The 23,230-nt window shown below is 41.1% G+C and overlaps 1 protein-coding gene across 1 annotated transcript; it reads left to right on the top strand.

The window, feature by feature from the left end:
• Window positions 1-8,169: 8,169 nt before the first annotated feature.
• PDCL3 (phosducin like 3) lies at window positions 8,170-22,541 on the top strand. The gene is made up of 6 exons (XM_048857840.2): window positions 8,170-8,345; window positions 12,520-12,652; window positions 16,291-16,381; window positions 17,221-17,364; window positions 18,219-18,427; window positions 20,710-22,541. The coding sequence occupies exons 1-6, from the start codon at window positions 8,340-8,342 to the stop codon at window positions 20,850-20,852; spliced, it is 726 nt and encodes a 241-aa protein (XP_048713797.1). The 5' UTR covers window positions 8,170-8,339; the 3' UTR covers window positions 20,853-22,541.
• Window positions 22,542-23,230: the final 689 nt, after the last annotated feature.

Here is a 23,230-nt window from a genome sequence, read left to right as displayed (position 1 = left end):
AGCTTTATCCCTGTTTTTGTAACTTTAAAGTTTTGCTTGGAGGGGAAATCTTATGTGTTTTGAATCTTTTTGTTACCCTGTAAAGTTATCTTCCATCCTGATTTTACAGAGGTGATTCTTTTATCTTTTTTTAAATAAATTCTTCTTTTAAGAACCTGATTGATTTTTCATTGTTCTTAAGATCCAAGGGTGGGTCTGTGTTCAACTGTACCAATTGGTGAGGATATTATTCTCAAGCCTTCCCCAGGAAAGGGGGTGTAGGGTTTGGGGGAATATTTTGGGGGAACAGGACTCCAAGTGGTCCTTTCCCTGATTCTTTGTCTAAATCACTTTGTGGTGGCAGCATACTGTTCAAGGACAAGGTGGAATTTGTGCCTTGGGAAAGTTTTTAACCTAAGCGGGTAAAAATAAGCTTAGGGGGTCTTGCATGCGGGTCCCCACATCTGTACCCCAGAGTTCAGAGTGGGCAAGCAACCTTGACAGCCCCAATCCTACAAACATGTTTATAGTTTTATTCACGTGAGTGGTCTCTCTGAAGTCAAGACAACTGATGGCCCTGACCCTGCAACCAGCTTTGAAGAGATGGACCTTTGAGGTCATATGAATCCCCAGAGACGTATGTCTGTGCATAGCCAGTTGCAGGATTGGGGCCAATAAGAGTATGATCAAGCATGTGAAGAAATGTTTGCAGAATCTGTGCCCAGTAGCTTGAAGTTATTTTAGCACCAAATACATCTGTGTTAGTAAACCTCTATTCTCACGTGAGGCCCAATGGAAATCAATGGGCCTTGCACTGGAACAGGGAGCCCACCCATCTAGATACAGTTGCAAGACTGAGGCCTTATCCTTGATTTAATTGCCTTTATTGTTATAGGAAGATTCAGTAGTAGGGGGAAGCGAAGCAGTACTACAAAATCTTGCGTTTGAGGTTCTTTATTTAACTGGAACATTCTTGTTTTTATTTTAAACTGGAAATTTTTGATAATTCCTTTTGGTATATTTTCAACATTTCCACATTTAACATTTTTTCTGTAAGATAAATAACAAGTACACAGATTCAACACGTTATCAAATACTTTAACATGAAAATTTGAGCTTTTCCTAGCTGGTAAAATTTCCACAACATTCCCATATAGTAAACATATAGACCCCAATCCTGAAACCACTTATGCAGGCAAGCAACTAAAAGACCATAAGAACTTTGATATTTGAAGTAAGCAGGAGAGGAAAAACACATTGACAACTGAAAATTAAAAATAATAGACTCCTAGATTTTAAAACCAAAGGAAACCAATTGTGATCATCTACTCTGACATCCTGCATAACACAGGATGTTATTTTATTAATTCCTGTTTCAAGCCCAATAGCAGTGATAGAACTAGAGCACATCTTTTAGAAAGACAGACACCTTGATCTAAAAATTTCCAGTGATTATGAATTCACCATGACCTTTGGTCGGTTGTTCCACTGGTTAATTATCCTCACTGTTAAAATATATATACCTTATATCTAGTCAGAATGTGTCTAGTTTCAATTTCTAGTCCCTGGATCTTTTATACCTTTTGTCTGCTAGACTGAAAAATCCTCTATTATCAAGTTTCCTTTCCCCATGTAGTACTTACAGAATATGATCGTCACTCCTTAACCTTCTCTCTGTTAAGCTAAATTGATTGAGCTCCGTGAGTCTCTTGTTATAAGGCTTTCCAATCTTCCAGTCATTCAAGTGGCTCTTCTCTGAATCCTCTGAACTTTTTAATATCCCCCTTGAATTGTGGGCACCGTACACAGTATACCAGTGCTAAATCCAGAGATAATATAACCTCTCTGTACCTGCTCAATATTCCCATTTATACATCCAAAGATCACATCAGCCCTTTTGGCCAGAATCACACTGGGAGCTCATGTTCAGCTGATTATCCACTATGATCCCCAAGTCCTTTTCAGAGTCACTGCTTCAATAGAGACCCTCAGCCTGTAAGAACAGCCTACTATGTTTTTTGTTCCTAGATGTATGTAACTTACATTTGGCTGTACTGAAATGCACAGTGTTTGCCTGTTCCCAGTACTTCACTTATTTACTACTGTTCCAATCTTTGTGCCATCTGCAAACTTTATTTGTAACGATTTTATGGGTTTTTTTTCTAAGTTATTGATAAAAATGTTAAATATGGTAAGGCCAAGAACTGACCCCTGCAGGACCCCACTAGAAACACCGCCACTCAACAGCCACTTAACCAGCTTTTAATCAATTTAATGTGTGCCATGTTGATTTTGCATCACTCTGGTTTATTAATCCGGATGTTCTATTCTACTAGTCAAATGCCTTACAGAGGTCTAGGTATTTTACATTAACAGTATTATCTTTCTTAATCAAACTTCTAATCTCTCTATTAAAAAAAAAAGTTAGTTTGACAAGGCCTGTGTTCCATAAATCATGTTGATTAGCATTATTATATTACCCTCCTTTAGCTCTTTATTAAATGACTCCCATATCGGTTATTCCATTTTTTTCCCCAAAACTGATGTCTGATACAGGCCTATAGATACAGTCTGATACAGGCCTATAGATCTCTGGGTCATTTTTAAATACTAGCACATTAGCGTTCCTCTAGTCACCTGGAACTTCCCTGATTATTCTAAGGCTTATTGAAAATCAACATTAATAGTCCAGAGAGCTCCTTGATCATCTTTTTTAAAGCGCCTGGATGCAAGTTACCTAGTGTTAGGATATAGATATTCAGGCCTGTCTGTAAAGGCCTATACTCTAAGAATTTAGGTGTATTCTTATCACTTGGCTAGTTATAGAGGTACAAAAGAAAGAATCAAAATCACTGTCTGCCGGTATAAGGGCCTTCTCTTACTGTGACAGTTTGTGGCCCTGTGCTTAGGCTAAGGCCTTTGGCTAAGCAGCAGAGGCAGCCATAAACTGGGAAGCGAACGGTCACATCCTCACATTCCAAACTAGTCACACTGAAATAAGGTGCTATTCGGCTGTTAGGAATACAATCCTGTCCTGATAGTGCCTATCACCTCCAGAAAAAGGGAAGTGCCTAGAAAATGTAAAAGGAAACTTAGTTTGATAGCATCCTGTCTGGCAAGAACTCACTTATCAATAGCTGGGATGTGAAATCCTCACTTCTGTATTGTTTTGTCATTATAGGTTTCTGAGTAACAGCCGTGTTAGTCTGTATTCGCAAAAAGAAAAGGAGTACTTGTGGCACCTTAGAGACTAACCAATTTATTTGAGCATGAGCTTTCGTGAGCTACAGCTCACTTCATCAGATGCATACCGTGGAAACTGCAGCAGACTTTATATACACACAGAGAATATGAAACAATACCTCCTCCCACCCCACTGTCCTGCTGGTAATAGCTTATCTAAAGTGATCATCAGGTGGGCCATTTCCAGCACAAATCCAGGTTTTCTCACCCTCCACCTCCCCACACAAATTCACTCTCCTGCTGGTGCTAGCCCATCTAAAGTGACAACTCTTTACATAATCAAGTCGGGCTATTTCCTGCATAAATCCAGGTTTTCTCACATCCCCCCCACCCCCATACACACACAAACTCACTCTCCTGCTGGTAATAGCTCATCTAAACTGACCACTCTCCAAGTTTAAATCCAAGTTAAACCAGAACATCTGGGGGGGGGGGGGGGGAGTAGGAAAAAACCAGAGGAAACAGGCTACCTTGCATAATGACTTAGCCACTCCCAGTCTCTATTTAAGCCTAAATTAATAGTATCCAATTTGCAAATGAATTCCAATTCAGCAGTTTCTCGCTGGAGATTGATAGAGCCAGAAGAGTTCCCAGAAGTTACCTACTACAGGACAGGCCTAACAAAGAAAATAACAGAACGCCACTAGCGGTCACCTTCAGCCCCCAACTAAAACCCCTCCAATGCATTATTAAGGATCTACAACCTATCCTAAAGGATGACCCAACACTCTCACAAATCTTGGGAGACAGGCCAGTCCTTGCCTACAGACAGCCCCGCAACCTGAAGCAAATACTCACCAACAACCACATACCACACAACAGAACCACTAACCCAGGAACTTATCCTTGCAACAAAGCCCGTTGCCAATTGTGCCCACATATCTATTCAGGGGACACCATCACAGGGCCTAATAACATCAGCCACACTATCAGAGGCTCGTTCACCTGCACATCCACCAATGTGATATATGCCATCATGTGCCAGCAATGCCCCTCTGCCATGTACATTGGTCAAACTGGACAGTCTCTACGTAAAAGAATAAATGGACACAAATCAGATGTCAAGAATTATAACATTCATAAACCAGTCGGAGAACACTTCAATCTCTCTGGTCACGCAATCACAGACATGAAGGTCGCTATCTTAAAGCAAAAAAACTTCAAATCCAGACTCCAGTGAGAAACTGCTGAATTGGAATTCATTTGCAAATTGGATACTATTAATTTAGGCTTAAATAGAGACTGGGAGTGGCTAAGTCATTATGCAAGGTAGCCTGTTTCCTCTGGTTTTTTCCTCCCCCCCCCAGATGTTCTGGTTTAACTTGGATTTAAACTTGGAGAGTGGTCAGTTTAGATGAGCTATTACCAGCAGGAGAGTGAGTTTGTGTGTGTATGGGGGTGGGGGGGATGTGAGAAAACCTGGATTTATGCAGGAAATAGCCCGACTTGATTATGTAAAGAGTTGTCACTTTAGATGGGCTAGCACCAGCAGGAGAGTGAATTTGTGTGGGGCGGTGGAGGGTGAGAAAACCTGGATTTGTGCTGGAAATGGCCCACCTGATGATCACTTTAGATAAGCTATTACCAGCAGGACAGTGGGGTGGGAGGAGGTATTGTTTCATATTCTCTGTGTGTATATAAAGTCTGCTGCAGTTTCCACGGTATGCATCTGATGAAGTGAGCTGTAGCTCACGAAAGCTCATGCTCAAATAAATTGGTTAGTCTCTAAGGTGCCACAAGTACTCCTTTTCTTTTTGTCATTATAGTTCCCACTTTGCTGTTTGTCTGTATAATCTCTGTCTGGTTCTGTGATTGTTCCTGTCTGCTGTATAATTAATTTGCTGGGTGTAAACTAATTAAGGTGGTGGGATATAATTGGGTACATAATCATGTTACAATATGTTAGGATTGGTTAGTTAAATTTCAGGAACATGATTGGTTAAGGTATAGCAAAGCAGAACTCAAGTTTTACTATATAGTCTGCAGTCAATCAGGAAGTAGGGGGGTGGAGATGGGTGTGTGGGTGGGGGAGATGGGAACAGGGAATGGGGGTGCGGAAATTGGAATCATGTTTTGCTAAGGGCAGGAATGGGAACAGGAACACAGGTGTAAGGCTCTGTGGTGTCAGAGCTGGGAAGGAGGATACTAAGGAAGGAAACTGGAATCATGCTTGCTGGAAGTTCACCCCAATAAACATTGCATTGTTTGCACCTTTGGACTTTGCATATTGTTGCTCTCTGTTCATGCGAGAAGGACCAGGGAAGTAAGTGGGTGAAGGAATAAGCCCCCTAACACCTGGCCTGCTGTTTTAAAAATGTCTGACTTTAGTAGTTAAGTTTTCACATCATCCTTTGTTACTAGGGTTGCCAACCCTCCAGGATTAGCCTGGCGTCTCCTAATCTTTAAGGTTGTCATGTGATGAAATCTCCAGGACTACATCCAACCAAAATTGGTAACCTCACTACAGGTTTCAGAGTAACAGCCGTGTTAGTCTGTATTCGCAAAAAGAAAAGGAGTACTTGTGGCACCTTAGAGACTAACCAATTTATTTGAGCATGAGCTTTCGTGAGCTACAGCTCTCTTCATCGGATGCATACCGTGGAAACTGCAGCAGACATTATATACACACAGAGTTCATGAAACAATACCTCCTCCCACCCCACTGTCCTGCTGGTAATAGCTTATCTAAAGTGATCATCAAGTTGGGCCATTTCCAGCACAAATCCAGGTTTTCTCACCCTCCAAAAACCACACACACAAACTCACTATCCTGCTGGTAACATTGGTCAAATTGGACAGTCTCTACGTAAAAGAATAAATGGACACAAATCAGATGTCAAGAATTATAACATTCATAAACCAGTCGGAGAACACTTCAATCTCTCTGGTCACGCAATCACAGACATGAAGGTCGCTATCTTAAAACAAAAAAACTTCAAATCCAGACTCCAGCGAGAAACTGCTGAATTGGAATTCATTTGCAAATTGGATACTATTAATTTAGGCTTAAATAGAGACTGGGAGTGGCTAAGTCATTATGCAAGGTAGCCTATTTCCTCTTGTTTTTTCCTCCCCCCCCCCCCCCAGACGTTCTGGTTAAACTTGGATTTAAACTTGGAGAGTGGTCAGTGTGGATGAGCTATTGCCAGCAGGAGAGTGAGTTTGTGTGTGTGTGTGTGTCCCCGGGAAAAAAAGGGGGAGGGGGTGAGAAAGCCTGGATTTGTGCTGAACATGGCCCACCTTGATTATCATGCACATTGTAGGGAGAGTGGTCACTTTGGATGAGCTATTACCAGCAGGATAGTGAGTTTGTGTGTGTGGTTTTTGGAGGGGGGTGAGGGGGTAAGAGAACCTGGATTTGTGCAGGAAATGGCCCACCTTGATTATCATGCACATTGTGAAGAGAGTTGTCACTTTGGATGGGCTATTACCAGCAGGAGAGTGAGTTTGTGTGTGTGTGTGGGGGGGGGGGGGGGGGCGGAGGGTGAGAAAACCTGGATTTGTGCTGGAAATGGCCCAACTTGATGATCACTTTAGATAAGCTATTACCAGCAGGACAGTGGGGTGGGAGGAGGTATTGTTTCATGATCTCTGTGTGTATATAATGTCTGCTGCAGTTTCCACGGTATGCATCCGATGAAGAGAGCTGTAGCTCACGAAAGCTCATGCTCAAATAAATTGGTTAGTCTCTAAGGTGCCACAAGTACTCCTTTTCTTTTTGTAACCTTACTAGTTACTCTTGGAGTGGATAATGTGAATACATCTTGTTTTTTGACCTCCCTCCCCCCACAACACAGGGCAGAAATATTTATTTTATACTTCTGCCTTTCCTGCATTATTGTTGACAATTCTATCAGTAACAGACCAGTACCATTGTTTTTGTTCTTGACATACTTAAAACATTCCTTTTTATGGTCTTTCACACTGCTGGTCACAGATTTCTCCTTGTGTCTTTTTGTTTTCCTTATCAATTTTCTACACTTCCTACCTTCTACTTTACATTCATTCTTCATTTATTTTTATATAAATCTTTTATAGTTGCTTTCACTTCTCCTCTAAGCCAGGCTGGTGTACTCTTATTAAAAAATTCCCAACCAGAAATTTTTAAACAGAAAAATGTGAAAACTTTCCACCAGTTGATTCAGCTCCTAATTGTTTTTGATTTTACAAAACCAGCCCTTTTAAAAGCAAGTGAAGCTACTGGTTTGGACTTGATTGTGTTTGCACATAACAAATGTACTCAAACTATGATCACTTGCACCTAAACAGTCATTCTTAGTTCTGTTATCAATTCCTCTTTATCTGTGAAGGGGAAGGCTTGCAGATAATTCCCCCAGGTTGTCTCCAAGACTTTTTGAATTATGATTTTGATAAATGCAAAGGACATTTTAATACTGACAGCCTGGGATCGCCACTCCATTGCACTCCGATAGAGATCAGTTCAATACCTGGAGAGGGTTCCTGTCTCAGAGCGAGGACAGGTTTGGCATTCTCTAGCAGAATCCACTTCATCTAGGCCTGTGAGAGGGCCCTGAGCTCTGCTGTGCGAGCAGACCGCTTCACGCGTAACACTAGAGTTACAAGCAAGATTATGTTCAGTTTCAGAGGAACAGCCGACAGGTTTCAGAGTAGCAGCTGTGTTAGTCTGTACCTGCAAAAAGAAAAGGAGTACTTGTGGCACCTTAGAGACTAACCAATTTATTTGAGCATAAGCTTTCGTGAGCTACAGCTCACTTTATTGTATGAATCCGATGAAGTGAGCTGTAGCTCACGAAAGCTCATGCTCAAATAAATTGGTTAGTCTCTAAGGTGCCCCAAGTCCTCCTGTTCTTTTTAAGGAAGATTATGAAATCCTTGATTAGGGCCGGGCGCCCCCTCTCCGCCAGCCCCACAGGGTGCGAGTGCGAAGTGGGGAGTAACCCCGGGTGTCCTTACAGCCCCTGTCTGTCCTTACAAGGCTACCCCGGAAGCCGCCGCTCCCGCCGCCTTACACAGTTTCCTGCTCCCGGGGACCCGCAGGACCGAGGAGCGGCAGGTGGGGGCTGAGCGTAGGCGGGGGAACTTGCCCTGCGGCCGGCCCGGGGAGGCGCCTCTGCAGCTGCAGTTTCGGGGACAAAATGCAGGTGAGGAGCCGCGAGCGCCGTGGGGAGGTCCCCGGAGAGGCCGGCCGGCCGGGGGAAGGGCTCGCAAAGCCCCTGCGCTGCGGCCTGGATCCGGCCGCCCCTAGCGGGGATCGGCGGGGAGGGGGGTGTCTCCTGGCCCCAGCTGCAGCGTGGCCCGTAAGGGGCCTGCTCTGCTCGGCGCAGCCGGGGGCTCGCTCGGGGCCTCCCGCGGGCAGGGCGCCGCTGTGCGCTGGCCGGGCTGCAAGGTGAGGGGGGGAGCGCTGGCCAGCCATGGCCACATAAGGAGCGCGCTGCGGGCTCGCTTTGCACTTCCTGGGTCTCGGGTTACAAAATGTTGCGTGGGGGTTGCTCCTTGCAAGGGGGAAAAGCCTCCGCCGCGACTCCCCTTCCGCCTGATCTGGGCACGCGTCTTGCCTTGCTAATAGCCAGCGGGGGCCTGCAGCGTTGGGGCTGGGCTCCCACTCGAGCGCCAGGACAGGAGCCTTCAAGAGACAGGATGGGTGCGGTGACATCTGCTGCTGGACCGGCTTCTGTTGGGGAGGAACACGCTATGGAGCAGCCCGGAAGGACAGCACTGTGTGGCTCCCAGGCTTGTCTCTTTCGCCAGTAGAAGTTGGTCCAAATAAAAGAGATGACCTCACCCACCTTGTCTCTCTAATATCCTGGGGTCCACACAACTACAGCAGCACTACAGGAAACTTCAACTCTGTCAAAACACACTTCCCACGCTGTGGGCTGAAGAGACAGGGAGAAGGGTGGGGTACCAGGCCCTGAGCTTAGCCTGCCCACAATCATATTTATTACAAGTGAAAAATTCCAATACTGCCTCAGAATAAAGCCAGGTTTCAGAGTAACAGCCGTGTTAGTCTGTATTCGCAAAAAGAAAAGGAGTACTTGTGGCACCTTAGAGACGAACCAATTTATTTGAGCATGAGCTTTCGTGAGCTACAGCTCACTTCATCGGATGCATACTGTGGAAACTGCAGAAGACATTATATACACAAAAAGAAAAGGAGTACTTGTGGCACCTTAGAGACTAACCAATTTGGTTAGTCTCTAAGGTGCCACAAGTACTCCTTTTCTTTTTGCGAATACAGACTAACACGGCTGTTCCTCTGAAACCTGTCATTATATACACAGAGACCATGAAACAATACCCCCTCCCACCTCACTCTCCTGCTGGTAATAGCTTATCTAAAGTGATCATCAAGTTGTGTGTGTGTGTGGCCCAACTTGATGATCACTTTAGATAAGCTACTACCAGCAGGAGAGTGGGGTGGGAGGAGGTATTGTTTCATGGTCTCTGTGTATATAATGTCTTCTGCAGTTTCCACAGTATGCATCCGATGAAGTGAGCTGTAGCTCACGAAAGCTTATGCTGAAATAAATTGGTTAGTCTTTAAGGTGCCACAAGTACTCCTTTTTGCGAATACAGACTAACATGGCTGTTACTCTGAAACTGTGTAAATGGTGACTTGACATGTACTGACATGCTTTGTCTTTATTTTGATGTCCTGCAAAGCATTGTCTGCCACAAGATCGTGCGGTCAGAAAGGTTAATGCTTATGTAAAGTGTGGTCTTAGTCTGGGTAACATTGTGGAACTGATTGTTTATTGTCTCAGAGCTCAGATGAAATTTGTTTGGCTTACAAGAAAAAAAGTTGCAAAAAGAAAAGGAGTACTTGTGGCACCTTAGAGACTAACCAATTTATTTGAGCATAAGCTTTCGTGAGCTACAGCTCACTTCATCGGATGCATGCTGTGGAAAATACATAAGACGTTTTTATACACACAAACCATGAAAAAATGGGTGATTATCACTACAAAAGGTTTTCTCTCCCCCCACCCCGCTCTCCTGTTGGTAATAGCTTATGTAAAGTGATCACTCTCCTTACAATGTGTACGATAATCAAGGCGGGCCATTTCCAGCACAGATCCAGGTTTTCACCCCCTCCCCCAAAAAAAAAAACAACCCACTCTCCTGTTGGTAATAGTTTATGATCGGGGTGGGCCATTTCCAGCACAAATCCAGGTTTTCTCTCCCCCACCCCCTCCCTCAAATAGGTTATGCAAGGTAACCTATTTCCCCTTGTTTTTTCCCGCCTCCCCCCCCCACCGGCCACTTCCTCAGACGTTCTTGTTAAACCCTGGATTTGTGCTGGAAATGGCCCACCTTGATTATCATACACATTGTAAGGAGAGTGATCACTTTAGATAAGCTATTACCAACAGGAGAGTGGGTTGTTTTTCTTTTGGGGGGGGGGGGGGGCCTGGATTTGTGCTGGAAATGGCCCGCCTTGATTATCAGGTGACAGACTTACAAATACACCCGGGCTCTGGAAACCTACTTGGATTGTTTCTGGCTTGTGCATCACCACGAATAATACAATTTTGCTGGCCGATTTCTGCCTTCAGTGGCACTTGTGCACCTACAAAATTTGAAATTGCAATAGGAAATTACAGTGCTATTGATCTGTGAGCCAGAAAGATAGAGCCCATCTCGATCTTCCAAAGCTATATTGCCTGGAGAGTTTATAGAAGTACATCTTGCATTAGTCACCCAAGTAATCTATACAGATACTGAAGTGATGGGAAACATGCAAGTATTTGAGTGACTCCCTGAATTAACAAAGTAAGGAAGCATTAGTCCCAGGGTGTAGACTTGAACTAAGGAACAAAGAGTGTATGGCAGAGCCACTAATTTAACCTATATGTCCTCAGTCCCAGTTCATTGCCTTAATTACACACCGCTCTTTCAAGTACATGTGGGGAGCAGACGTCTATAAATCTCAAAATAAAGAAAACCTAAATCAACTCCCCTGACTCCCACAATTTTATTATAACTCCAAGATGTATAGTATGTGTTATGTGTCTGACCCTCTGTTCAGCGTTCCTTTGTCTTATCCTGAGAGGGATATAAAATCACTTTGGTTCTGGTTAGTGGTGGCTGTATGTATTAAAAACAGTATTATTTTTTACAACTTACTTTGATATCTTTCTGTTCAGATAGTAAAACAAACTGTTGGAAAAGTTAGGCATTACATCTAAATGTTGCCAATGAACAATAACAAATTGCAAGAACAGACTTTTTTTTAAAAAAGTTCCCACCTGGAAGGAAATGACAAAAGTACCTACTGCTTCTGTTTTGTTGGAATCCCAAGCCTAGTATGTTCTGAACCTTAAATTAGTCCTTGTCTCCACACACCTTTTATATAAAGGTGTGTTTGTTTAAACCAGTACAAAACCCTGTGTTGGTTCAAGATGCTTACGCAGATTTAGCTAAACTTGATTCCGTAGTGATCTGAGCTAAATCCAAATAAATGTGTTTTTTCACAGACTGGTGCAATTTTAAAAAAATTGGTTTTAAAATCTATTTTAAGTTTAACTGGTGAAACTTCTTTGGGTTGAAAAAGCCAGTGTGGCAGGAGTGATTATTGGAGAACTGCCATTTGCACAGTTGGTGAATATTTTCTGATTGGAAAAAAAGGAAATTTTCTTTTCTTTTTTTCTAGCTAGCTGTGCCCATAGGGAGGTCACAGGTCCTGTGACCTCTGTTGTCTTTGCTTTTCCTTAAAAAAAAACAAAAAAACAAAAAAACTCCTGATACAGACGGGTTTCAGAGTAGCAGCCATGTTAGTCTGTATCCGCAAAAAGAACAGGAGTACTTGTGGCACCTTAGAGACTAACAAATTTATTTGAGCATAAGCTTTCGTGGTCTACAGCCCACTTCATCGGATGCATGCATGCAGACACCCTGCTTCTTCTTTCCCTGTCCTCCCACCCAGATCATCTTTCCTTTCCCCAAGTAAGAGAGTTACAAACTGTGCTGCAGCATTCTTCTTTTGAGAACCTGCAGAAGCCCTTCTTTCCATCCTACCTCAAAACCCTACAGGGGTGGAGCAAGGTACCAGCTTCTTTGCAAGGTACTATCCCCTGTTCAGGCCTGAACAGAAATCCATCATCAGGAGAATCTGTGTGTGTTTTCAGTTGCAGGCACAACAAAATCACTACTCCAGTAATGTGGTATGTCTCGGGGGGGAATCCAACCCGCACATCCTCCCCCTCAACAACAACAACAACAAAAAAGCAAAGCTGATTGGGGCTCAGTTGTGGACGTGGTAGAAGTGTTCCTTCAGTGTAAAACATACACATACTCCATTTTGTTCTGTTTTAGGACCCTAATGCAGATACAGAGTGGAATGACATTTTGCGTAAGAAGGGCATCCTCCCTTCCAAGGAAAAGCCAAAAGAGCATGAGGAGGCAGTGGAGGAGCAGAAGCAGCAGAGACTTCAGCAGAACTCTGTTGGTGAGTGATCAGGAAATAAGAGGAGCAGAAAGCTAAATCCTGAGCCACTTCTGTATTAGCATGTCCAGTGACCATGGTAGATAAAAATCAATTATTTGATTTTTTTTTCCCCCATAGGTTTTTTCCTCAAAAAGCATTTTATCAAAAAAATCCGATCTAAAGATAGTTTTAATTAAGATACATTGTAGCTCAAAGATCTCTCATCATGGAATAGGGATTATAAATTCTAATTCTATAGTATGAGACAATATATTCAAGTAATGTTTAAGAAAAGTTTTGTAAATGAGTTCCAATAATTCATGGATTAGGGACCCAATTTTATGGGGTTCCACAGGCTTCTGTATAGATTATTTAGGTTAATCTTTCTATCTACCCAATGGGACTCAGTGCTCAGTCTAGAAGATACCATCAGAGATGCTTAGTTTTGCAGTTCTCAAACTGGATTTGTGTCTCCAGAAGTAACATGCTTGTTAACAGCAAAAATGTTTTTAAATAAATAACATAATATATAGACGTGAGAATAACAGACCTCAACTCTGCTGTCCCTCTGCAAATTTGTGTATACAGAGTCAATCCCTTACCTCTCTCTAAAATTTCAAAATTTCGAAAGATTCAGTGAATAGAAGATTGTTGGGGGCAGAATAGATCTGGACAAGGAGAAGAAGTCTGGAAATAAATGTGAGAAGCGAGGGACATATGCTTGTTAAACTATTATATGTTTGCTGTTGAAGAAAAAAATCCAGAATACTTAAGGTTGTTGTTTTAGTTAAATAAAACAATTTAAATGTCTGTCTGGTGATGTTCTCCTAATATAGTATGGCAAGAAAATCCTATTAATGATAGTTCACCTCCTAATGACTTCATAAATATCTGCTTCAATTACCTTTTGGTAAATGAAATAACCAAACAATCATTCATTTTCTGATATAGGTGTAAAACTAATCTGAAATGTTTTCAAAATAAATCCCTGTTTAAAAATGTATAGTGTGTACCTTCTAAAAATGAAACCTACATCTATCTCTGAGTTGTGAAGAATATGTATTAAGGTTATAACAACCAACAAGAATGCACTTTTATGTAGAAATCCATGATTAAATTAAGTCTTCCTGAGTAGTGATTTAAATCAGTTTGATTTGATTTAAATCAAATCCACCCTGCCAATCACTTTAAAATGTCCAAATGAAAAACAACCTTTTCTCCTGTAACTTAGGGGATACCAAGAGTAGGCCTCATATGACATGTTTTGCTTGTTACAACATAGCAGAATTGGCAGAATTCATTTTTTTTTACAACTTTGGCAGATATTATCTATTGGTTTTTCTGCAATTTTTAGATTTCTTTTATAGATTTTTAATTCCCACAGTTACCGGAAATTATTGGTGGGGGGTTGGGGAGGTCAGACAATTATTTTGTGATCGAATCTCAATTTCTACTGTCATGAAAGTTAAAGCTTTATGAGCTGTTAAAAGATAAATTGTGAACATCACATGTCAAAATATACAAAGTAAATATCTTTAAATTAATAAGTCATACATGTTTTTCCTATTCATTTACTAGTCTGTTTGTAACAAATCTAAATCACTGGACTTTGGCTCTAGTAAATTCTCAAGCAGCATTTTTCTTACTTTATCTTTAAAATTTGATTTATTATCTATGGGGGAAAAAAAGTTCATTGGTCTGTGTGTCCATATACGGTTATGACACTCAGCACCCCTGAATTCACCCTCTACACGCTATTGTAATAATCTTTGTACAAAATATGCCTTGTGAGGTATCACTTGAAAACTCATAGACGTTAGACGATCATGATGGTCCCTTCTGACCTTAGACTGACCTGCATACCGCAGGCCAGAGAACCTCACCCACCCACTCCTGTAATAGACCCGTAACCACTGTTTTGTTTCTTGCATTTGTTCTGAAAGTAGATATTGCTATTAAGTTTTTTGTTTCCTTTTTCCTCATGTTGTGGATTTTCCATTTCAGGTGGCTATATTTGAAATCTTCCATTGTTGTATGTAGTACAGTTGCAGACATGTTAGTCCCAGGTTATTGGAGAGAGCAGGTGGGTGAGGTGTTATCTTTTTTTGGACCAGCTTCTGTTAGTGAGAGAGGCAAGCTTTCCAGACACGCACAGCTCCTCTTCAGGTCTGGGAAAGATATTCTGAACAGGTGGAACAGATTGTTTTGCGTAAGAAGTTAGCACTTATACTAAGGGACTGTTCGAGGCCCATTAATGCCTCTGCAGTCATGGGACAAAAAGGGGGATGTGGGTTACAGATTGTTGTTGTAATAAGTCATAAATCTAGTGTCTGTGTTCAGTCCATAATTTCTCATAACTTTGCTAGACACTAATTTAAGCTCCCAGGCTCATCTTTTGAAAGTGTTGTGCAGGTTTCCTTTGAGGATAAGGACGGCTAGGTCAGCTATAGAGCGATCGCTTTGTGGAAAGTACCCACCTACTGGTGATAGTTTTTTGTGTGTGTCTTTTATCATTTTCCTATGAGAGTTCATTTGAGAGCATAGTGATGATCTGGTTTCACCCACATAGTTGCTATTGGGGCATTTAGTGCCCTGGATGAGGTACACCACATGGTGTGATAGGCATGTGTCGGATCCCTGGATCTTGAAAGATATGCTTTGGTGAGTGATGATCATTGTAGCAGTGGAGATATGTCTGCAGGTTTTGCATCTGTTCTGGTGCTGCTTTGAGTTGGTGTGTCCGGGTATTTGGGGAGCTTCATTCTGATGATGAGCTTGGAGAGGCTTGGGGGTTGTTTGAAGGCCGGGGGGCGGGGGGGTGTCAGGAAAGACTTATTTCAGGATGGGGTCCCCGTTGAGAATGGGTTGTAGTTCATAGAATCATAGAAAATTAGGGTTGGACGAGACCTCAGGAGGTCGTTAGTTTGATAGTACCCCATATGGGTTCCAGTACAGGGTGGTAGGCTACAATAAGGGGGGTGCGGTTGGAGGGGTTTTTGTTTCTGTATTGAAGCAGGTTCTCTAAGGCTATTTGGATGGCCCATTCCATGATGTGATATACTTCTCTGGACTTATTCTGCTTATTGATTTTCAAAAGAAACAGATATAATTGTCTAAAATAAGGTTCGGCTTGGCTATAGTTATGAATTTGCAAAATAGTCAAATAACCCTGGGATAGAGGCAAGGGAACAGAGCTGATGATGGTGTGAGGCTGGTGACTGAAATCCTAAATTTCGTGACTTGTTTAAATTGTTAGAACCTTATTTGTAATGCAGTACATGTTTGTTCAGTGGGATCACAGGATAATCAACAAGAACTGATGCTTAGAAGGGAAAAGTTTCACTTTAGAAACTTTGATCAAGTATTTGCAGTTATATCCCAGATATTTACAATTGTAAATCTGTGGAGAGGAGTGCTGATAAAGCTCTGACTATCCCTCTTTCCGCTCAAAGGGCTGAGTTTGAGGGTTTCTCAACTCCCTTCTCCGATCATTGTAAGTGGTCTTACTGTGTTATCTTGTTCAATAGCTTAGAAAAACAGCAGAAAATAACATGCATTTTTTCAAGAGGAAAAATGCATGACGTGGGGTTACAAACTTGCACAGGTTAATCTTTCTTTTCTTGTGGAATATTGCTAATCGTATATTTCTCCCCCTCCAGTGAAAACATATGAAGACATGACTTTGGAGGAGCTAGAAGAAAATGAAGATGAGTTTAATGAGGAAGATGAGCAAGCTATCAAAATGTACAGGTGAGAGCAGTTTGCAGAATTGTCTAAATGAAACTATGTTGGTTACCTCCTTACACTCTAATACAATGCAATTGGAATTCCATTTTCCTGAAGAGAAGGCGAGGAAGGATGTCCTTAATAAGGCCCAAGACAGGGAGCTGGAAGATCTGGGGTTTGTACCCTAATCTGAAAGACTTCTTAATATCCTTAACTAAGCCACTTGGGTCTACATCTTGGATACCCTATTTAGGGTTCCATTTTTCATAGGTACTCTTAATGCATAACCCAAGTTGAAGTCAATGGGTGCAAAGAGCCTCCGCAGATCAGATCTTGGGTTCAGCACCTAACTTATTGAAGATGTCTAAAAATTTTGGCCTTAATGAAACTGAGGAAAAGAGATTTTGGGTCTGAATCTCTACCATGTTTTTCCTTGAGCAGTCATTTATATCTGTTTAGTGTGGAAGTCTAAAAACTCTGTCTTTCTGATTTGGTAATATTTTGTATAGCTTATAAATGACTGCTCAAGGTGCAGGATAGTGGAGAGCTCGTCCTTAAGTATTTTTAACTACTTAACTCTATCTCAGGGACAAAATATATTTTTATGCACAATGTCTAAAGCTGAATATTGTGACTTTATTCCACTATGATACAAACATTAATCAATTTTACACTGCTCTTATATTTAAATGCAAAACTATGTAAACTCTCCTTCACTACCCTGGTGCTTAGAGACCTGTACACTTCATCTCTGCAGACTAGGCTTCAAAACCCGTAACTTTGATTGTCTAATCATTGCTCTGTTATACAAGTGTATCTGTTTGTTTGATTTCTCTTCCATCGTTCCCCTCCTTGTTGTATAGACAGCAAAGGATAGCAGAATGGAAAGCAACTCAAATAAAGAACAAATTTGGGGAAATTCTGGAGATTTCAGGACAGGATTATGTTCAAGAAGTTACCAAAGCTGGCAAGGGTATATGGGTAATCCTGCATCTTTACAAACAAGGGTAAGTAAGCTGTTTTTAAACACTTAGCATTTTCAGATGCTATTAGTGAACAATGCTAATACCGTTAGACAAGTGAGTAACTGTGTTATGGCCATTTAAAGAATTAACTTCAGAATTCTATCAGTTAAAATTAAGGAAAACCACACTCCTTACGCTTATCGCTTACGACCAAAGTCTACTGAAACTTCACTACAGAGAGCTTCTGGGGACAGACTTAATCCTTTTCTGTATAAAAGCACTTGAGGCTATGCACACGAGATCACCAGCTTCCTTACCTATCCAATGGAGTTCTATGTGGCCCATCTTTTGTTGCGCAAAATTTGGGTGAGCAAGGTACTCAACCCCACTGACATTATAAAGTAGCTTTCCAAGGAAGTTGTCACTACTTTTAGAAATAAATCTGTGTGTTATAGAAATGATTCTAAAAACTTGCTTGTTCATTGTCTTTAATTTAAATTACACTAATCAGCTCTTCACAGCACACAATATTTTGTTCATTTAACAATACAAATAGAAGTTTGATTCTTTTGTTTAAAAAGCTGTTATTTCTCTCCACCTTGTGTCTACTTTTTTAGCATGCACTAGTCACAGAAATGGCATCTTGTAAACTAACTTGGTTCTATAATAAGAGTGGGAAATCTTAGTTCAGCTACTGTAACAAATGACTCTAATGGCTTTAAACTTACATGTATACTGGAGTGATGGGCACTGTAGTAATATCTATACATTGTTTTATACATTTGTATTTCCATAAGTACTGTTAAATAGGTTGGTACTTCTAACTTTCCATGTGGAAGGGACTACTCTTGATATTCTGTCTCTTAGCTCTTCTTTTTATCTGTTTTTTTTAACAGAATTCCCCTCTGTACCTTAATAAATCAGCATTTGAGTGGACTTGCCAGGAAGTTCCCAGACGTCAAATTTATCAAAGCCATTTCTACAACCTGCATACCCAACTACCCTGATAGGAACCTGCCTACAATTTTCACATACTTTGAAGGAGATATCAAGGCCCAGTTTGTTGGGCCCCTGGTGTTTGGTGGCATGAACCTGACAAGAGACGGTAAGCAGCTGATCTAGTATCTTGTAGAGGAAAAGCAGAATGTCAATAACCAGTTTAATTAATCTTCCCTATGTTATGCTTGCACTGACCCTCGGAATGCAGGGGCTGGGAATTGGTGACAGGAGGAAAAAAGTGTAATAGAAAGGTCACATGATTATTTACATTTCTCATGTACATCTTCTGATTCAACAGTATATTTTAAGCAGTAAAATATATACACACTTTCTGTCATTTCTTCCCTCCAAAGTTGTTTGTACCTGAATTCCCTGACCATCCTCCGCTTGTCTTATAACCTGTGCTGCTCGGTTGTGTGGTGTTAGAGTTCTTCTCTCTTACCTTCCTGACCCACGGACTCTGTTCCTTAGTCACTATGCCCATACCTCCCAAGAGGCAACGTTTTCCCCAGCTCCACTGGGGCTGGGAGCTTGAAGATTCCCCCATCTCCCCGCCCCTCTGCATCTCTGGCAGTAGCTGGGGTCTCTCTCACCTCTCTGAAGTAGAGCCTGAATCTGAGCTCTGAGAGAAAGTGTCGCAGTCTCACATTGTTCTAGAGTGGGCAGGAGGCACTTACATGAGGTGCCCTGTGGGGGTGGGGACGCTACTTTTTCTCTGGAGGTCAGGGCTCAGTTTAGTCCATATTCCCCTATTGCAAATAATCTAGGCACAGACCACCAGTGTTACTGAACCTTTTAACATTCTTGATGCAAATGTTTGATAAGCGTATCATGTGCTCTGTACATGAGGTCTGACAAGGTATTTCAGCACTGGGTGTTTTATTCCTATGAATGTTGTTGTTCTTCAAGCTTGTCTGCAAAAGCATTTCTTTGAAAGTGGAGGGAAGGGGAACAAAATTCTTCTTAAATGGTGCATCAAGATGAAGGATGTTGGCTGTAAAACGATACTTCCTGCATGTTGGAAACTGAATGAAACCCTTTAGCTTGATTTAATAGGGGATTTTATTATACTTAAAATGATATTGTTAAATTTCTCAATGCTTCTGTCCAGTTACCTTTAAATAAATTTGAGGCTGCCGTCGAAGTATACCACAAATAAAAGGCATTTCAAGCGCTGTATTTAACTAGATCACTTAGCTATTTTGCAATAGCGTGCCAATAGACTTTCACTAATCAAAGTCGTGGTTTAACTAAAATCCTGGTCTTTTCACATTCTCTGTGTATTACTCTACAGTAAGCATTCCTGACTTTCCAGTGGAAAATTCACTAATGAGAGCATTGCTTTGGGAACAACTACATCTAAATGTAGAGATTGGCTAGTTGTACATCAAAGTGAGAAATAATTTAAAGGTTCTATTTTTATCAGTTCTCCATTTCTAAGAACATAAGAATGGCCATACTGGGTCAGACCAATGGTCCGTCTAGCCCAGTGTCCTGTCTTTCAACTTTAGCCAGTGCCAGGTACTTCAGAGGGAATGAACAGAACAGGGCAATTTATCAAGGGATCCATCCCCTGTTTTCCAGTCCCAGCTTCTGACAGTCAGAGGCTTAGGGACATCCAAAACATGCATCCCTTGATGTAAAGTAATTGGTATCTAAAGTAATTGATTTTCAGGTTCCTGGGGATAAGTGTTATACCACCTCAGGTTAGTCATCACATAAGGTTCACCTCTGCACTCTGAATTCTTTTTCTTTTGGTCTATGAAACTGGGTGATTTATCTGTGATTGAGGAGAATGTGAGGTTATATTCATTTCCTTTTTGTCTAACAGAATTAGATTTTAATGATTGGATTGCCAGCAGGACTAGGAGAGAGGCTTCTGCTGAATGTGTGGTATTGACTTTCTTCCACTTTGAGGAAGAAATCCAATGTGAGCCTGTATAATAATAGGCCTGCTATCAGGAGGGAGATCCTTCTCTTGTAAAGGATCTAATCCACGCAAGGGGTGCGGGAAGTGGCTGAATTGTATTTTTAAAGTTTCCCTGTAAAAATATCTAATTCAGATGTGTAAATGGAATTGTTACAGTTTTTTTCCTTCTGTTAAGTAATCTATTCTTTGTGTCTTCCTACCACTCAGTCATTATATAACTCAAGAAACTTTTACCCTCTTGCAGTGTTTTCACCAGTTGGAGTGCACCACTCAATAGTCTGTATCATACATGCTTTAAAATTCACAAGACAATCTGCAAACACAGTGTGTAAAATGTTGTATGTTTCATATAGTAAAGGCTTTGTATGCTACAGAAAAGAGAAGGCTGAGCCTGAAAGTGCATATGCTGTTCCTCCAACCTCATGGGGCACTCTTTTTTTTTTCTTAATTCCATGTAGAACTGGAGTGGAAGATTTCAGAGTCGGGTGCAGTCAAGACAGATCTAGAAGAAAACCCCAGGAAACAGATCCAGGACCAGTTGATATCCTCAGTCAGGAGCTCTGTTCCAACAAGGAGGGACAGCGACTCTGAAGATGATTAATTCCTATACCAACGTGTACGATTGATACAGTACATTTTCAGCCAAAGCTCATATCCAATACACTGGATGAAACCCAGATGTCACACTTTAATCTTTCCACTGAAGGCTCTGAATTATGGAAGAATAGATTTTCAAGATAAAAAGTTTGAAATTGCTAATAAAACTGCTATCTATTACAACTTTGTTTAAAATCCAGAACAGTTTTTGAAAGACTTTTATAAATGGAGATACAGTAAATCTTACCCTGCGTTTTGAAAAATAGTTATAGTAGGAAGAGTGATCCTTTTTCCTCTTGTTTTGGTAAATCTTTGTGACAGAGAGAGGCTTACATGTTTAAGTACCAAATGGTATGGTACATAGTGTATTGATTTTAAGTAACTTATATTCTTGTAAATACATTATACATATCTAAGTTACAGTGCACCATTTATTGCAACAGTGCAGTAAGTTCGGGCTTCAGAGTCCTTTTGTTAGCCTGTTGTTTATCAAGATGTCTATTCTGGGCACTGAGAGAGGCAAGCTTGCCTCAAGGACAGTCTCTGACCTGGAGAATACACAGTTGACTAAGGCTATAACTTTATCAAATTAGTGTTGCTACCAAACTGGTGCCTCTCATTTGCAATGGAAGTAATCTTAAGAGTTGTCATTTTTTTGTATTAAAGTAAAAACTTTGCGTTCCACCGTCTGCTACAAATACTACTTGTTAAAATAGAAATCCCTTGGAGGAGGAAAGAAAAAGTTGAAATGCCATCCTAATTATAGATATTCTGAAATTTAAGAAAGCTGCATGCCTGTTTCAGATTGGGCTTGCTGTCCACCTACACTTCTCATTTGTCTACATGTGTATGCTAATAAGCTGCACGTGACTATGCTAACAAGCTCACCCAAAGACCTTTTGTTATGTCGCTGATGGATTCTATGGGAGTATAGAAATTTAATAAGTATAAAACCAAAATCATTAAAATCCTTTTGCTTTGCATTGCATTGAGATTAGCCTCTGGAAGCTTTCATCTTGGCTTCTTCAGCTTGACCCCTCTATCTGAATCAGTGGAACTTAACCAAAGAACTGCTATTTTAAATAAATTACATATTAGGTTGTAAGATCTTGGTGCAGGGTCTGTCTTCCTGTGGGGTTGAACAGTGTCTAACTCAAGGGGACTCTGATCCTTTGGTGCTACTGCAATACAAATAGAGAACAAAGATATAAAATTGCTTTTGGCCTCAATATTACCTGTGCATTGTTGGGGGATGGTTCCCTTCTTGTATTATGAAAGGGTTATTAGAAGTTCCTGATTTACTTACTCTATACCTGTTTAAAATTCCAAGATTATCAGTTTTCACCCAATTGAGTGATCTGATTGAACATAAAAACTAAGTTGTAGATTAATCTTGTCTATGCAAACAATCTTCTATCAACACAAACACTGAAATGCTTCTCCTTGTCTCAGACTATTTGATACCTGTCTGTGTACTTGACTGTTTTGTCTTTGCATATCTGGAGCAATTCTTCTTACACCCTGTACTAGAGCACAGAAGTGATCAGTATGTTGCAGAGAAATTCTTCCAGTGTGTCTTGCAGAGGCTTTGGTGCATAAGTATAAATGTTGATTGTGCATCTCATTTGAAAAGTGGGGTGGGAGGGTTTTATACATGTCCATCTGAAGTAATAAAACAGCGGTATACACAACATCCCCTGTAGACTATCCAATGTGTGTCCTGTACTCAACTAATCAATTCTCCTTTTTCCTCCATCCTATACAGTTAAAAAAGGAGACTCAGAAATTAAACATTCTTGGTTACTTCCTCAGCCTTCACAAAACACTTAAACCTGCTATTGGCTTTTAAACTGAATGTGATTTTAAAGGAAACACCTTTTCCACACCTGAAGAAGAACTGTTGGGAGCTTGAAAGCTTGTCTTTCACCAACTGAAGTTGGTCCCATATAAGGTATTACCCCCTTACCTTATCTCTTTAAAGGAAACGGTTATTCTAATATTCATATCTGACAAAGTTCAACCCAGCTGCAGGAGATACTACTTCCCACTTAGTAGAGATAGTGTATTTGATGGTTCTTAAATCTTTGCACCCACAAAACAGAGGCCCAGTGTGGTTTTATGTTAGGAAAGAATCATTGATCTTTTACAATAAATCGTTCTCTTGGTCAATGGGACCAGACTGCTCAGTGGTGTAATCCTGCTACAAAATAGGCCTAGAGTGTGAAGGAAGTTTGGAGTCTAATCAAGTGTTAAAGGGTAGCGTGGACTTACCACAGGACTGGCAGCAAGAAATTGCTGTGCTCCAAGTCCGGGTCTGACAAGGACTCTGATCTCCTTTAACTTCTGCACACATATATCCAATAAACAGGAGCGCCTGTTCAT

Source organism: Caretta caretta, chromosome 1 (assembly GCF_965140235.1).
Source record: "Caretta caretta isolate rCarCar2 chromosome 1, rCarCar1.hap1, whole genome shotgun sequence".
Lineage (NCBI taxonomy): Eukaryota > Metazoa > Chordata > Testudines > Cheloniidae > Caretta > Caretta caretta.
This window is presented reverse-complemented; position numbering and strand designations above follow the sequence as displayed.

Excerpts from the sequence above, each read along its gene's own strand:
- PDCL3 (XM_048857840.2), top strand. Across the intron at positions 12,653-16,290 it reads ACTTCAGCAGAACTCTGTTG|TGAAAACATATGAAGACATG; the intron begins GTGAGTGATCAG and ends CTCCCCCTCCAG. Across the intron at positions 16,382-17,220 it reads CAAGCTATCAAAATGTACAG|ACAGCAAAGGATAGCAGAAT; the intron begins GTGAGAGCAGTT and ends CTTGTTGTATAG.